At 43.4% G+C, this 17,721-nt stretch overlaps 1 protein-coding gene across 1 annotated transcript in view; it reads right to left on the reverse strand.

The window, feature by feature from the left end:
* LOC122807698 (ubiquitin carboxyl-terminal hydrolase 4-like) overlaps positions 1–17,721 on the reverse strand; it is a 1,844,759-nt gene that overhangs the window by 467,270 nt on the left and 1,359,768 nt on the right. The window contains exon 12 of the mRNA XM_044078661.1: positions 4,978–5,048. Coding sequence (XP_043934596.1) covers positions 4,978–5,048 — 71 coding nt within the window. The remainder of the gene's footprint in view (positions 1–4,977; positions 5,049–17,721) is intronic.

Raw genomic sequence — 17,721 nt, forward strand, 5'->3', positions numbered from 1 at the left:
TGTTTTTGGTGCCTGGGTTGAGAAGTGAGTTGTTGGATTTCCAGAACTGTTTGGGGTTAGAGGAGTGGTTAGACAGGAGTTTGATATAGTATGCTTTTCTGTCTTGTATGATACGTTCTTCGGCTAAGTTGTGGAGTTGTTTATATTTAAGAAGGGTGTCAGGGTCCCTGCTACGATGGTAGCTTCCAGGCCTTGTCCCTTTGTTGCAGGAGTGTTTTGGTATCTTTACTAAGCCAAGGGGCAGAATTGGTTTTTATACGTTTTATTCTTGGAGGGGCTTGGGAGTTGAGTGACTAAGAAGGATGAGTTAAAGAATTCGACAGCACTGTCCAGAGGTAGAGTTTTTAGAGTGTCCCAATTTATCAGTTTGAGAGAACTGGAAAAAGTTGTAGGGTTAAAGTGGTTGAGATTCCGAGTATGGATATATTGGTTTAGATGAGCAGAGGAGGGGGTTGCTCTATGGATGAAGGCTGGTAAGTGATCACTAATAGAGTCTGGTAAGGTGCCAGTGTGGGAGATTTTGTTTGAGTGGGAGACAAGGATCCAGTCCAGTATGGAGCCTGGGGAGTTATTTTTATTAGGTCTGGTTATAGCATTTGTGAGTTGAGTGAAATTACATAGATTGATTGAAATGGTGGGGTTATTGGCAGTAATTTTGTTCCAGTCAATGTTCACATCTCCTAGGATGTATGTCTCAAGCTTGATATTATATGAGGCCCATAGAAGAATTTCCCCAAGTGTGTTAATGTTGTTTCCAGGGGGGATATAGAGGGCTATAACACAAATGCTTTTCTGGTTATTTAGTTTGAGATTTCCTATGACTAGTTCAGCATTGTTGAATTGTGGAATAGGATTTTGGTAGGGAGTGATGGAGAGTAGGCTAGAGTAGATTAAGGTTAGTCCTCCACCCTTCTTTTTTAGGCGGTCTTGTCCAAGTACTTGAAACCCAGGGGGTAGTATTTCAGAGTCTGAAATGTTGGGTTTTAGCCATGTCTCAGAGACAGCTGCTATTTCAGGTTGAGTAAGGGATAGCCAAGCGTGGAAGTGGGCTAATTTGTTTTAGACTCTGGGTACTGATGGTCAAGATCTTGAGGTATTTAGGATTGGTAATGGGGGGAGATGGATTGCTGCTGGTACTAGGTCCTGGGGGTTGGGGTGTATGTCTCCTGCTAGGCATAGGCAGTTAAATGGGAATGAGAACAGGGGTTTGGATTTGCTCCTAGAGATTGGTGGGAGGTACAATAGTGCTTTGGGAATATGATGTTTCATTGAGGAGGACAGGAGTTTTACTTTAAAGTAGAGACGTGGGTTTGGAAGCACTAGGGAGGAGGATATAGTGTGGAAATGAGATGTGGCAGAGTTATGATGTGTGTTAGGGGTGATGTGGTGAAGAGGGGATAGGAAAGAATGGGGTAGTTTGTAAGAGGAATAGGAGGTAACATGGTATAGAGGTATAAGGGAAAGGATGAGAATGGATTGAAGAGACATGGTGTGATTTAGGTATAATGGAATAGTTGGGGGTTAGGTGTTGAGGATGTAATACGATTATTGGTGACAGTGTAGGAGGGGAGGAGTATGGAAGTGTACCTAGAGCTTTAAGGATTAGGGATGGGGAGGGGTGAGAGAGTATTGGAGGAGGGGAGGGGATAATGAGGAGATGAGAGTGGATTGGGTGAGATAGGGGGAGGGGACGTATGGCTAAAACAAGTGTAGGAGCACTGGAGGTGGGTGGGTGGGAACTGGGGGTAGGGGAGCAGAGTGAGCCCTACCGGGCGAACGGAGTGGGTAGAGCCAAGGAGAAGGATGAAGGCAAGACTGTGAAGAACAATCAGTGGTTAGGCAGGTAAGCTCAGAGGTAAGGAAAGTATGGAGAATGTAGCACTTGTTTACTGTACTTGTTATATGCATCGCATAACACAAGACTCCAGCCAAATTCCTTGTAAGCATAACAGCATATTTAACAGCAAACAGTTTCTGCAGTAAAAGCAATCACTATGTCAGTTAGATCTCTAGACTACATAAAGTTAGCTAAGTACGTCAGTTGAAAAACAAACATGCCTGTTAAACCAGGTGCACCACAAACATTTGAGAAGAGCTTAAACACTTGCATGCACTTACTTGCAGGTGTGCACACTGAAAAGGGTCTGGGGAAGCTTCCTCACCACAAGCAGGCCAAAAGATAACTTTCAAAATGTCGCCGCTCAAGGAGACCCACTAATATAGACTAGTTAATGTGCATGGGGGAGGAGGGAGATACAAAATGGGGAAGGTATAACTAGAAAAAGCAGGTAGAGATCTGGCCCGCCCCCTCACAGAAGACTGCAAAGAAAAGCAATCAGCATAAGACGTGGAGGCCTTGGAGCTGTAATGTAAGTGTAAGCAAGGAAGAGGTAGAAGCAGGAAATTAGGAGTGTTAGTTGCAGAAACACTACTTTATGGCCTTGGTGTGCAACTAATACAAAGGAAGGTAAATCTATCTGGGGGACAAAATACACCAATTAAATGGTACTTGTCTTGCCTTATTTTACAAGTATTCAGTCTGGGGCAGATCTATTTGGGACAAGATACAGCAAGTATATTGTTAAGTTATGCCACCCAGTGGCAATAGACAAAGCTATAGTTGCTTGGGGGGGGGGGGGGGGCCTTGCAGCTGTGCACGCCGGCCAAAACAATGTTTATAAAATACCTAGTAAAATTAACAAATGTGCTGTAAAAGGAAATATAAATAACCAGTCACAATGTTTAAAACATAACTGTTAAGGACCACATCTGCTAATAAGAACTGTAAATATCCAGTCACCTATGCAGACTTGTCTGGTAATTATCCTTATTAAAAAGTGTTATTCTTGGCTTGCAATAACTGTACGAAGAAACCGGACCGTAGCAGTGGTTTTATCTGGCAATGTTGCAGTGGCTTGGGGGGGGCCCCCGAGCTGTGATGATGCAGGTAGACCAAGTGTGCTATGCAGACTTGTCTGGTAGGTATCCTTATTAAAAAGTGTTATTCTTGGCTTGCAATAACTGTAGGGAGAAACCAGACCATAGCAGTGGTTTTATCTGGCAATGTTGCAGTTGCTGGGGGGGGGGGGGGGACCCGAGATGCAATGATGCAGGTAGACCAAGTGTGCTATGCAGACTTGTCTGGTAGGTATCCTTATTAAAAATTGGCTTGCAATAACTGTAGGGGGAAACTACATATAGATATATATATATATATATATATATATATATATACACACACATATATACATACATACATACATATATATATATATATATATATATATATATATATATACACACACATATATATATATATATATATATATATATACATACATACACACATACACACACACACATACATATATATATATATATATATATATATATATATATATATATATATATATATATAGTTATATAGGTAAGGACCACGTCAAGGCTATTAGAGCCTCTATAGTGGATAGTTTTACAATTTGCTCCAGTTCTTTGGTATTAAATTCTGGGAAATAGTCTAAGAAATGTTTAATATACCCATTTTAGAGGAGCAGGTGTAGCAATCATTGAAGTACACATGTGAGAGATACTCGATTTGATATTTAACTCCCTTAATTGCATTATGGTAATTTTTATGATTTCTGGGGACACTGATGGTGATCTGTGGCTTTACACTAAAGTAACAGTTTGATTTGTTAATAGTCATTTCAATCTCCAGGAACTTCACATTTGGGCAGAGAAATAAATAAAGAAAGAAAAAAAATGGATCTATTTAATCTGGCAAACTGGTCATCAAAACTTTAGCACTTTCAATACTATTTAAACTACAGGTACCAACCATGATCTAGTTCTAAACTTCATTTTAATATTAAATTGACCACACTGAAACACCACTCTGAAAAAAATAAACTATAAACCCTTTATCAAATTATATACTTCTGAATTCCAAAATCCAGACTCATTACCACTACTCCTCCCCTCTCCTCCCGACCTTATTCTACTGCTCATCCATCCTCATTAACATATCTTCATCAATTAAACTTTGGCTTGTATATCATACAGCTTTTTACTTATCCACAAGCCACCCCCTAACTACACACCACAAAATCTCTCTCTGAAAGTGGACACTTGGTCTGAACTCAAAAAAGCTTTTTTTCTCTACCCTTACTGTTGGACCCCTCCATCCCCTACTAGTCCCTCAAATACCCATTCCTTCACCTTCTAATAATGGATCAATCCCACTTATAACACATCAGACCCTACAATAAATGCCCAACAACCTCTCAGTACTCCAAAAGACATCATACTGTCTAAACCATGGAATAACTTGTCCCCTCAGCTAACCCTGAACTCCGCATCCTTTTAGATCACTAACTGACCATCTCAGCTCACACAAGCACCTTAAGTAACAGCAATACAATCAGTATGATGGTCTTAGTAACTAGCTTATTTTTAACAGACATTCCTACAAGTCCTTAAAAAACTAACTTGAAGATACAAGCAGAATCTGTCCCCCTAAAGTAAGTGTACCCAAGTAGATTTTTATCTGATGATTAGATGTACACATTGTTAACTGGATAACATATGTAAATATTACATTTGCAACCACAGAACTTTTTCTTTAACTGTATATAAATGCTGTACCACTTGCTGAATCCTACAATAGTGTTGGTGATTCCTAATAACTGCATACATATTAAACTATTACTTTTGGAACATTTCTCCCAAAGCCAAAGGGCTCTGTTTCATGGGACTTCCTTGGCCAACAAATGTTATGAACACGCAAATATTTTACAGGAAATTACTCACACCTACTATCTAGAAATGAATATGGAAGAAACAAGAAATCAGAAATGAGCGAGTGAAAACAGGCTTCAGAATAATTCAGAAATGAAATGTCTGTAAACTGATGGCTCTTTTTAACTTTTATTATTGTAAAGCCTTGGCTGCTGTACCTAGACACCAAAAGTTACCAACCTCTGGTTCCAGTTCTTCATAATATTGCTTCTTTGTCTCAGAATCCCATTCAACAGCAATGATAGAGTGCGCTACAATAAGAAGGGACAGTAAAACATTCAGGTTACTGGAATATCCAAAAAGACAAAAAAAACACTATACAAACAATCCAGGTTGCATCATTCTTCATCAAGACTACACTAGAAATATTAACTCAGTATCTCATAACCATTATGCACTAATCTGCATTATTACATCCTAAAACATTCTTTTTCTTAAATAAAGAGATGAAGTTCTTTAGACAGAAGTAATCATCAGCATTCCTAACATTAACATACAAGATATTATTTAAAAATATAAATGTCAGTGGTTAGACATCTGGCCAGCACTCATATCATACTCGTAACTACAGACGAAGTAGCTAATGCCACTTTCCATACAATACAGTCAATAGCAGTACATACCCAAAATGTGTACTCAGTCATGCTACATATTGGCGTTTAGCATTTTAAATAAGCAATTAGTCTAATTACACAGTTTGGATTTTTTTGTGACCGTTTGCTCCCACTGTCTGCTGACCATCAACTCTCCTCTGTGTTTACCAACACCACAATGAGAGTCAACCAGGAGAAGCCATCATCAAGACGGCAATCAAGAGGGTGGTTCTCATTTTTCCCCTATTTTCTTCCTGGTCTTAACTGACATGTAACCTGCTAGGTGCTGGGAGAGGCATGTAATGGGATAAGCATGGAGGACATCCTCTCACTTCTGCAAGGGGCATTCCCTCCAATCGGGTCCTGCCCCTACCCTCACATCACGAGCAATGGTCTTTCTAGTCTCCACAGCCCAGAGAGCCCCCAAATGCACATGAACCCTCCCATCCCCTAGGACAGGCAAGCACATCACGTCTTCAATCAGTCCCTCCCATCACTTCACTTCTGATATAGCAGGTACAAAGATATCAAAAAGTAACCATCTGAGAATGGAAACTTATCAGCTCACTTTAACCAAATCTTCCCCAGATTTAGCTATCCTAAAGCTATATGTTTGGTTATCAATAAATAAACCTATCTAAATGCTTAAAAACCAAGACAAAGGTTTTAAGTTATCGATGAGAAGAAACAAAAATAAAATTACAGTGCTCATACAGCAAGCCATATAATACCTCAAAATTAAATAACCAAAAGGCTAATGGCAGCGTACTGTTACTACGAAAAATAATAAAACGCAGTCTTGGGTGCCACAAACAAGAACTTCAATGTGTGTTTAAGCACTTTCGTTCAAAATGAACTTCTTCAGAAACACACACTCAACAGTTAACCACTACATAAATAACGTATTAAAAAATGTGCCAAACACAGACAATCTTATTCTTAAAGCAATACTAACTTACTACACATCTTTAACCATTCATAAAAACTACATAAAAATACCTAAAAGGTAAATATAAAAAAATATTAATATTTTTGATATAAAAAGCATTAAAGAAATGACGATTTAATCATTAAAATTGGTTTAATAGAAATCACCTCATTTAATCCCGGAAAAACACTTGCATCGAGTACAACCTGCAACACATACTCCCTATGTTCCACTTGAAGCTCCCAATCACAACCCCTTTCAGGCACAGCGATTTTTTTTCCCAAAATACCAAAAGAAAAGTTCTTAAAATCCCTGCACGCAACAGTGTTTATACAATGCATTCTTTAAATTATCCCTTTTAATAGCATAATTATGCTAGTAAACTCTAGTTCTAATAGGACCGATAGTCTTATCAACATAAGATGCTGGACAGGAGGCACACAGGGCAATATAAATCACCCCCTTTGTGTTACAATCATATCCTCCCATTAATGGAAATCAAATTTGGATAACCTGGCACTTACAAATGAGACCCCTCCAGGATAAATCTACACTGTCTACATGCCCCACAGGCTTCATGCCCAGATTACTACAGGAACGTGGGCCTAAATCCCATTTCATTTAAATATGATTTTAAAGAGGGAGTGGCTGCTGTTACCTCTGTTTTTGAGGGGAGAGGAGCCGTTAATGATTATGGCCTCACTCTCCAAGTGAAAATAAGGTTTGATAAATGCCTGTGCAAATTTAAAACTCTCCAAATGGACAATTCTTTCTTAAAATTTTTGTATTACAAGTGTGTGCCTAGTGGGCTAAGGATGTACAAATATCCCAATGGTGTTGCGGCAGGTACTATTTTACATCATGAATTGTTGGGAATTTTTTGATCGATGTGGATTAGAACTGATGGGTATTATCATGAGGGATAACATAAGACAAATGAAAAAAATTGGAGAATGAGATTACCAAATTGGATATGGAGATGAAGACAGACTTGCTGTTTCTGATCTGCTCAGTTGGTGGACATTTTTCAGAAGGTGAAAAAAACAGAGGAGCTGACCTTTAAAAAGAAGAGGAAGATTTTACGAGATGACAGGAGAAGGTTGTTTACCCAAAACCTTGAGGTTTTAGTAATCTGGGTATGGATCTACTTCAGTGTGATGTGGATGAACATCAGACAGACAATAATAATGGACAGCAGGGCCATTTTTCGGAAGAGAGGGTCCCAAAGAAGTCTAAAACAGGTTGGAGAAGAAGCACGACAGGCAATGGACTAGGAGGGGCAACTCCCTGGAAGTGGAGGATTATAACTACAATTGCAAGAACTACACGTCCCGGTCCTATTCCAGGCAGAAATCCCAGGGGACCAAACAGAAAGTACAGTTGTGTACACTTACCATAAATGTAGATGTTCGAGTGTCTTCACTGTTGCAGTCATGACTGTAGGGTTCTCCCCTGCCGGCAGGCAGTCCTCGGTCGGCCAGAATCCCAAAGTCTGGGTCCGGCGTCGGCTGTTCAGCCATGCTCCCTGACGTCAGAGTGCCAGGAGTACAAAGCTGACAGCCGACGCCATGTTCTCCATTTTTTCTTGCCCCAAATGTCAGGAGTCCCAAAATGAGTAAGGTCCCATACCCTTTGCAAATACACCTCAGAAGAATGGTGAAGAAAGGAACCACACAAAAGGAAAAATAAGAGGGGACAGGAGGGAGGGAAACCCAGACTGCAACAGTGAAGACACTCGAACATCTACATTTATGGTAAGTGTACACAGCTGTACTATGTTCATCGTGTTTCACTGTTGCAGTCATGACTGTAGGGTAGAATCCCAAAGCAGAATGAAAGGGAGGTGGTCATAAAGTAGAGGGGGCGGCTAAAAGGCCCTGCAAGACTGCAGAAGCAAAGCCTGCCCTAGACTTAGAGTAGAGAGGTAGATTGTAGTGCTTTGAAAAAGTATGCACTGAACTCCCAAGTTGCAGCTTCCAAAATGTCTTTGTTAGGAACTCCCCTGAGAAAGGCAGCTGAAGTGGCAGCAGCTCTGGTGGAGTGAGTCCTTATACTCCCTGGGATTTGCTTTCCCTGGTGTGGGATTTGCTTTCCCTGGTGTGAATAGCAAAATCTGATTCCATGAGCAATCCATTTAGAAATGGTCTGTTTTGAAATGGCTTTGCCTTGGGAACTTGAAGCATAAGAAACAAACAATTGCTCTGATTTCCTGATGTCCTTGGTTCTGTCCAGGTAAAAACGTAGTTGTCTGTGTACATCCAAGGAATGTAAGATCCTTTCCCCTTTATTTTGAGGAGTGGGGAAAAAGGTTGGCAAGTGAATAGGTTGATTTAAAGCCACTTTGGAAACCACCTTAGGCATGAAAGTAGGATTAAGTCCTTAAAGACACCCTGTCTTGATGAAAAATAATATAAGGTTCCACAGCCATAAGAGCTTGCAACTCTGAAACTCTCCTGGCAGCGGTCAGAGCTAAGAGGATGGCCGTCTTCCAAGATAAAAACTTGATGTCAGATGTGGCAGCAGGCTCAAAAGGAGGTAAGGTGAGCTTTTCCAAAACATAGTTGAGATCCCAAGCAGGAATGGGAGGAGATCTAGGGGGCCTTAAGTTCTTAGCTCCTCTGAGAAACTGTCTCATGAGCTGGTGGGAAAAGATTGGAGGGTCTGTATTATAATGAGCAGAAATAGCAGAGGCATGTATCTTAATGGAAGAGAAAGAGAGACCCTTCTGAAAGAGGTCTGTCAGGTAAAGTAAAATCAAAGGAATGTTAGGAAGAAGAGGATCAGAATCCTGAGCCTGCATCCTGGAACAAAATCTTTTCCATTTTCCTGCATAAGATTTTCTAGTGCTAGGACGTCTGGCTTCTAAAATTACATCCATAACCTGCTTGGGTAGGAGAGAATGAATCAAAGACCCTGGATTAACCAGGCCGCCAGATTGAGAGTTCTGACATGGGAGTGTAGAACCTGACCCTGGTGTTGGGACAGAAGGTTCGGAGTCTGTGGTAAAACCCAAGGGGGCTCCAGACAAAGGTTTTTCAGTGCTGGGTACCAAAACTGTCGAGGCCAATTTGGGGCCAGCAAGATGATCATATGTTGGGCTTGTCCTGTTTGATCTTTAATAATACCCGTGGAAGAAGAGGAAGAGGCGGAAAGGCATATCCCGAGAGGTTTCTCCAACTGAATGATAGTGCATCCACTTTCCAAGCTTGTTCGTGGAAAGTCCTGGTGCAAAAAATCTGTAGTTGATGATTGAGGTGGGATGCAAAGAGGTCTATGTGAGGACATCCCCAGACTGCTGTTATCACCTTGAATATTTCGGTGTCCAGCATCCATTCGTGTGGGTCCGAAAGGTTTCTGCTCAGACTGTCTGCCAGGAAGTTTTGCTTCCCTGGTAGAAACTGAGCTTGAAGGTCCAGATTGCAAGCTAGAGCTGTGTTCCACAGATCCATGGCTAGTCTGCAAAGGGGGTAGGAATGAGAGCCCCCTTGTTTATGTACCACATAACTGTGGTGTTGTCTGTCCGTATCAGTAATTGTCCTGGTTGTAGAAGATTCCTGAAGGCCAATAGAGCTTTCTGAACGGCTAACATTTCCTTTAAATTGATATGCAGGTGCTTCTGATCCTTTGTCCAAAGGCCCTGCAGACAGTTGCCCTGAAAATGGGCTCACCATGCATAATCTGAGGCGTCCGTGGTTAGTATTTGAGTGGCAGGAGGCAGACAGAAGGGCTTTCCTTCGTTTAGAGCACATGCCTTGGACCACCAAAGGAATTCCTTTTGAAGACAAGGCAGGACGGAGATCAGAATGTCTAAACTGTGGCAATGCTGAGACCATACACTTTTTAGGTACCACTGTATTTTCCTCATATGTAGTCTTGCATATGGTACGAGAAGGATGCAGGAGGCCATGTAACCCAAAGCCTGCAGGAATCTCCTTGCAGATAGCGGAGTTAAAGTTGCCAGGGTTTTGAAAGTTGAAGCCAGCTGTAACTGTCTTTCGTATGTCAGAAATGCCATCTGGGTTGTTGTGTTTAGAGAAGCGCCCAGAAAAATTATCTGTTGTGAGGGTGTCAAATTTGACTTTTTTATGTTTACAGTGAATCCCAGGAACTTGAGAAGATTCTGAACAAACTGTAGATGCTGGAGTAAGACATCCTTGCTGTCTGCCTGAATAAAACAGTCGTCCAGATAAGGGTAAATTTGAATTCCCTTGAGTCTGCAATAAGCTACTACTGGAGCCAGGCATTTGGTGAAGACTCTGGGCGCAGTAGACAATCCAAAGGGCAGCGCAGAGAATTGAAAGTGTCTCGATCCGGCCTTGAACCTGAGGTATTTTCTGCGTTCCTGCCTGATGGGAATGTGTAAGTATGCCTCCTTTAAATCCAAAGTTACCATCCATGCATTTTTGGTCAGCATTGGAAGTAGCTGCTGTAGAGTAAGCATCTTGAATTTTGGTATCTCTAGAAAAGTGTTCAAGACTGACAGATCCAGAATGGGTCTCCATGAATTCTGCTTCCTGGGGACTAGAAAGAGCCTTGAGTAAAAACCTTGTCCCATCTCTGAAAGTGGAACTGGTTCTATGGCTTTCATAGCCAAGAGTGCTTTCACCTGGTTTAAGGCCTCTGTCCATTGATATTTTGGAAGATCTGGCCATCCGCTTGGCCTTGGTAGAGTATGAAAATGGAATTTGTAACCTCTTGAAACCACATCCAGAACCCACTTGTCTTGGGTTGTACGAGTCCAATTTAGGTGAAAAAGAGAAAGTTTTCCTCCGAGAGGGGCTTCCAGGCAAGAAGTTCCTGCAGCCCAACAGAGGGAGTCATTGAGTCTGTTTCCTATGAGCTTGCGACCTGTCTTCTTCCTCCCCTAGGGGTGGAAGCAGTCCACTGTCTTGGTCTATAAGAGGCTTGTGTTTGAGGCCTTCCTCGGGAGCGTCTGTATCTACCCCTCTGAGGCCTGTCTGAATTGGGAAAGGACCAATTTTTTGTAGGCCAATTCCTACTAAAAATGGGTGGCTGCACTTGTAAGAAATCTTTAACTGTTTGCATGGATTTTGCCTTGTCCCCCATCTTTTTAATCACCTCTTCAGCTTTAGATCCAAACAAAACATTATGCTGAACAGTAGCATCCAATAATTTAGCTTTTACTTGATCTGGCAAATTTTGTTCCTTTAACCATGCATGCCTTCTAATTACTGTGCCAGAGGCAGCAGCCCTACAAGAAGCCTCCAAGGCATCAAATCCACAGTGTAAACCATGCTTCCCAACTTGTTCAGTGGCATGCATTAAGTCATGTAATTCCTTATCTGCACAGGCGGAAAAGGAAGTTAGCTTCTGTTTTAAAACAGACAGGAGAAATTGCTGGTATTTCAGCATATGAAACTGACAGTTTAAAGCCCTAATGGATAAAGTAGCAGAAGTGTACACTTTTTTGCCCAATCATTCTAAAGATCTGGAATCCTTCTCAGTGGGAATGGGGTTTTTAGCAGAAGCGGCCTTAACGCCCTTAGGACCCTGAGAAATGGTTTCAGGGTCAGCAGTAGGGTTCTTGTACAAAAACTGGTGGGAATCAGGAACCCTGTAATATCTGTCAGGCTTAACAGGAGCTGGAGGAAAAGAGTCAGGGGTTAAGTTAGCCTCTGAAAAAGCATCATCCACAATATCCAAAATAGGAGGAATAGCCAGGGGTCTAATGTTGGGGAAGAAGAAAATCCCTTAGTCTTTTCTTAGATTCCGAATACTCCTGTCCTTCCCAGTGGAAATGATCCCTCATTTCATGCAAAGTTTCCCCAAAAGAGAAATCCTCAGGGGGAGAAGCTGAAGGAATGGATTCCTCAGCATCAGAATCCTCATAAGGAGGGAAAGAATATTCCTGGTCAGAAGAAGAAACTGAAGAAACAGAAGCCTGATCAGAAGAGTCGTAATAAACTTCCTGCCTTGGCCTTTTATCTGGAGGGGGATGTGAACCCCTAATCATAGTAAGTCCTCCGCCATCTTAAGTAACTGTTTCTGTGACTTGGGAGCCAGATCAGAAGAGGCCTGGGTTGCAGTCTTTGATTTGGATGGAGTCTTTGCCTTTGTCTTTGGCTTTGCCTTTATTAGTAGCTGAGTGGGCCTGAAAACCCCTTCGGAAGCCAGTACCTGCACAGTGGCTCCGGACCCATCCGAAGGAGCACTGTCCGAAGGTCCTGCAACAGAAATATTCAAAGGCCTAGTTGGCTCCTCATGAGAGTCCGTTTCGGCCATCGGTTCCGAAATGGCCGACAGGGGCTGCAAAAGCGCCTCACTGATGATGGCCGAACCTGAAGCTGGCTCTGCTTGTACGATATCGTCTGATTTGGACCTCGGAGGCCTGTCTTTGTCCTTGCGTCGTTTGTGAACTCCGGTGGCCGGAACCGTATCCGACGACATTTTGTAATTAAAACGCCTACCGAAGTAATGAAAATCAAAATCGTACCTTCTTTTAATTGTACGTTGATTGAATCTAGCACAAAACCGACAACTAGCTACGTCGTGATCAAGGCCTAAGCAAGGAATACAGTAAGAATGAAAATCTTTATGAGGTATTTGCTTCCCACATGAAATACAATTATTAACTTTTTCTGACATCGGACTGGAGCAAGAAAAAAGTTTCCCCAACGGGGTACTTAGCTTTGAGTAGGAGAAGAAAGTCTTCGGACTGAAGTTTGTTCAGAAAAAATTGTCAGGAGTCAGCCGACTGGCACTTGCGAACTGCTATCACCGCACGGCAAGAAAGACTGGAGAACATGGCGTCGGCTGTCAGCTTTGTACTCCTGGTGCTCTGACGTCAGGGAGCATGGCTGAACAGCCAACGCCGGACCCAGACTTTGGGATTCTGGCCGACCGAGGACTGCCTGCCAGCAGGGGAGAACCCTACAGTCATGACTGCAACAGTGAAACACGATGAACATTGAGAAGCGGTAGTGATGGAAGTTTCGGTGGATGAAATGGACATTTCCTCAAGAGGTACTGTGATTAACTTAGGGGGTTATTTGATTTGCAATTTTTCTAAGTTGGATATTACACCGGCTAATGGGACTCTTTTCCAGAAAGGGTTTAAGTTTATACCGACACGTAAACCTAATGTTGTAGATTATTTAACGGAATTAAGAATATATACGAGGAAATTGAATTTAAAATGTATGCATTCCAATAATATGACTGGTGTTTTTGGGAATGAGTTGAGTAGGCATGGTGCATTTAATCCCCCCTTATCCCCCCCGATCACACTTTTTGAATGTCTCTGTGAAAGTGCTATTCGTGATTGGTGTAGGGGTTTCAAACCAAAATATTTTTAGTATATGGATGAGAAGAATCTTCTGTATATGCTGGCTAATGACAAATGTATAAGAGTTATGAAACCTGATAAAGGGGGGAGAAGTGGTGATCATGGATAATTTCCTATACTCCTCAGTGATGACGGATTATTTGAACAACAGGGAGTTTTTTGTTGAAATTTCTTGTAATAAGATTTACATGACCTACCGTGCTACTGATTTAGACTTGGAGGACATTTTTCTTTCATATTATCTACCTCTGAAGTTGACAGAATTTTTTTGGTAAGGAATCCTAGGATCCCTGCTACATTCGGGATACCCAAGATACATAAATCCATTATTAGTCTGCCACTGAGGCCAGTTGTGTCATCGGGGGGGGTCAAGATCGAGCCCTTTGATAAATTTGTCAATCACAAGATGAAATCCTTTGGGGTTGATAAACATATACTGAAGGATTCATGGCATTTTCTTGAGTCTATAGCTAGTGTTCTTTTTTTTTTTTTTTTTTTTTATGTTCTCTTACAAAACTACAAGTTATGTACTCACCATAACGCTTGATGTATGTGGTCCATCTTGCCTCACATTCTTACTCACGGGTTCGGAGCCGAACATCGGCTCTGACTCGGCCAACTTATATTTTTCTAGCACGAAGTCTCTAATTGGCTGGGCTAACCTGGTATCCCATGTTGCACTGCTCCACAACCCCAGATCTAGTTTGCAGCAGCTCATAGTCACACCTCATGCACAACCAGAGTCAAAAGAGTAGGACACTAACCAGGGCAGCAAAGAAAAATAACCAATACCGAAAGGTCCTGAAACAAATGTCGCCTCCAAATCCTCCAGGAGAGGGCAAGGTGGAAGGGAACGTAAGAATGTGAGGCGAGATGGACCACATACATCAAGTGTTATGTTGAGTACATAACTTGTAGATGTTATGTGGTAATCTCGCCTAGATTCTTATTCACGGGACAGCGTCCCTACCACCTCTATCCTAGGAGGCTCAATGGAAGATGCTCCTGAGAACAGTGGAACCAAAGGAAGCCCGGCCCCTAGAAGCCACGTCTAATTTGTAATGAGTAATGAAGGTGTGGGGAGAAGCCCACGTGGCCACAGCACAAATTTCATCCAAGGATAGTCTGGAGTGATAAGCTACTGAAGCAGAAACAGCCCTGGTGGAGTGAACCTTGACAGGGAACGGTGAGACTCTGCCTGCAGACGAGTAAGCGTTGGATATGCAGTCAGAAATCCACCTGGAAATTGTAATCTTAGAAACAGGGAAACCTGTTCTATTTTCTGAGGATGACACAAAGAGCTGATCAGACTTACGAAATGGTTTAGTCCTGTGTTAAGTAAAAGGGAAGCTGCCTGTGTACGTCCAACTGATGAAACTTAAACTCTGCCTTGTTGGAAAATTGAGGAAAGAAAACTGGCAGCTCAATGGACTGATTGAGGTTAACATTAGAGGTTACCTTCGGAAGGAAGGACGGATTAGGTCTCAAGGAAACCCTGTCCTTATGAAATATTAAATACGGGGGATTTGATGGACAACGCTTGAATCTCCGACACCCGTCTGGCTGATGTGATAGCTATTAAGAATGCAGTCTTCCAAGACAGAAATTTTAAATCACAGGTGGCAGCTGGTTCGAAAAGAGATGATGTCAGGGCCTGTAACACAAAATTTAAATCCCATGGCATGATGGGTTCCAACACCAGAGGCCGAAGCAACAAGGTGCCCCTCAAAAAGGCCTTACATAGCTTATGCGCCATGAGAGAAGGTTCGTAAGAGGCATGAAAATTGGAGATAGCGGCCAGCTGAACCTTAATGGTGGCAGGAGCAGAACCCTGCTGAAAGACAGTGGATAAAAAATCTAAGACAGCCGGAATGGAGGCTGTGAAAGGATCCAGTCCCTTGGCCTGAGCCCAAATTGAAAATCTTTTCCACTTGCTGGAGTAAATCTTCCTGGTAGAAGATTTATGAGAAGATAAAATGTGTACTACCTCAGGTGAAAAACGATGAAGTCTGACTAAAGATGGAAGTGGAGTGGCCAGGCTGTCAACCTGAGGGTCCTCAGGGAGGGATGGGACTGTCCCGACGTGTGTCAGTAGGTCTGGTGCTGGATCCAGAGTCCAAGGACTGTCCACTGCATACTGATGAAGAAAGGAGAACCAGACTTGGCGAGGCCAGTGTGGGGCAATAAGAATCATCTTGGTTCCCAAGGAAATGGCTTTCTGGATCACTCTTGGCAGCAGAGGAAATGGAGGGAAAGCATAGAGCAGACTGGGAGGCCAATCGTAGACTAGAGCGTCCCTGGGTGACTCCCCCTGTGGGGTGATCAGAGTGAAGTAGTTGCTGCACTTGGTATTGTGGGGATTGGCGAAAAGGTCGCAGCAAGGCTGACCCCCACCTGTTGAAAATCTGCTCCGCAACTCGGCGGTTCAGGGACCCCTCGTAAGGCATTAGAATAGCTCTGCTTAGCCTGTCTGCTATCACATTGGCCTTCCCCGGAATGTGCGTTGCCACTAGGAACCGTTGGGAAGACACTGCCCACTGCCACACTTGCATGGCCTCTCTGCAAAGGGGGTAAGACCTGGTTCCCCCTTGCTTGTTCAGGTACCACACAACAGACATGTCTGAGTGAATTGCAATCGTTCCTAGGGGAAGAGAGCTCTGCAGTGCTCGCTCTCATCTCTAGAACATTGATGTGCAAATGTACCTCGTGATCCTGCCAGGTGCCTTGGACCGTCCTGACCAGATAATGCCCCCCCCCACCCTATCTGGGAGGCATCCGTTGTCACCGTGGCAACCGGAGTCATAGGAATAAATGGATTCCCTGTGTTCAAGTTGGTGGGACTCATCCATCAGCAGAGGTCCTGTTTGCACCAATCGGTGAGTAGGATCAGATGGGACAGGGGAAGTTTGTGAAAGGGCCATTGGGCCGAGAGAAGCCACTGCAGAAGCCTCATGTGTAGCCTGACCAGGGGCACTAACATGATGGTGGCTGCCATGGATCCCAGGAGCTGTAGGACCCATCTGGCCTGAACCTTCTTGAGGGGCAGCAACGCGCGAACCTGACCCTGCAACACCTCTATCCTTTCTTGCGGCAGGAACGCCCGCATGTGAACGGTGTCTAGCTCTGCGCCTATAAATGTGACACGCTGTGAGGGCAGCAAAGCAGACTTTCCCCAGTTCAAGGTAATCACTAGTTGATGACAAAGGGCAATGGTCTTTTCCCTGGCCTGAATGAGAAGATGCCTGGTGGGGGCGGTGAGGAGCCAGTCGTCCAGGTATGGAAACACTTGGAATCCTTGACGTCTCAGGTGAGCTGTCACCACTGCCAAACACTTGTTGAACACCCTGGGGGCTGTGGTGAGGCAAAAGGGCAGGGCACGAAACTGGAAATAACTGGCTCCCAGCCAGAAGTGTGAGCGAGTCCTGGATGCCCTGTCCATTTTGATATGGTAGTAAGCATCCTTGAGATCGATGGAGCACATCCATACTTCTTTTCCCAGTAACGGAAAAATAGACTGAAGGGTGACCATTCGGAACTTGGACTTCAGAACGTAGCGGTTCAGTCGGCTGAGATCCAAGATGGGTCTCATGTCCCCTGTTTTTTTCAGCACCAAAAAGAGTCTTGAGTAAGTCCCTAATCCAATCTGGTCTGAGGGGACAGGTTGGAGGACTCCTTTTTCCAGCAACTTTGAAATTTCTAGTGTTGTGTGATCCCTTTGACTGGGTGGAACATCTGGGATTCTCTTGGGTGGAGGAAGGTTTGACAATAATGGGATGGAATAACCTCTGGTAACTATACGAAGCACCCATCGATCCTGAGTGATACTTGCCCAGGCTTCCGGGTACAACGAAATGTGGCCCCCGACTGGCTCTGGAATAGCACAGTTGGGCAATACATCAGGGATGATGATAGGAAGGCCTGTGAAAGGAATCACGGTCTCCCGAATTGCAAGGGCCTCCTCTGCCCCTAGGGCGGCGTCTCCCAGAACAGCCACCCCCTCCCTCTGCCTCTGGAGGGAGACTCGCCTTGACCGGCAGGGAAAGACTTCTGTCACTTTTTGAACCACATTTTTCCTCCCCTCTGAGCCTTGGGGTAAG

Source organism: Protopterus annectens, chromosome 7.part1 (genome assembly GCF_019279795.1).
Source record: "Protopterus annectens isolate FY-2018-M chromosome 7.part1, PAN1.0, whole genome shotgun sequence".
Taxonomy (NCBI): domain Eukaryota; kingdom Metazoa; phylum Chordata; order Ceratodontiformes; family Protopteridae; genus Protopterus; species Protopterus annectens.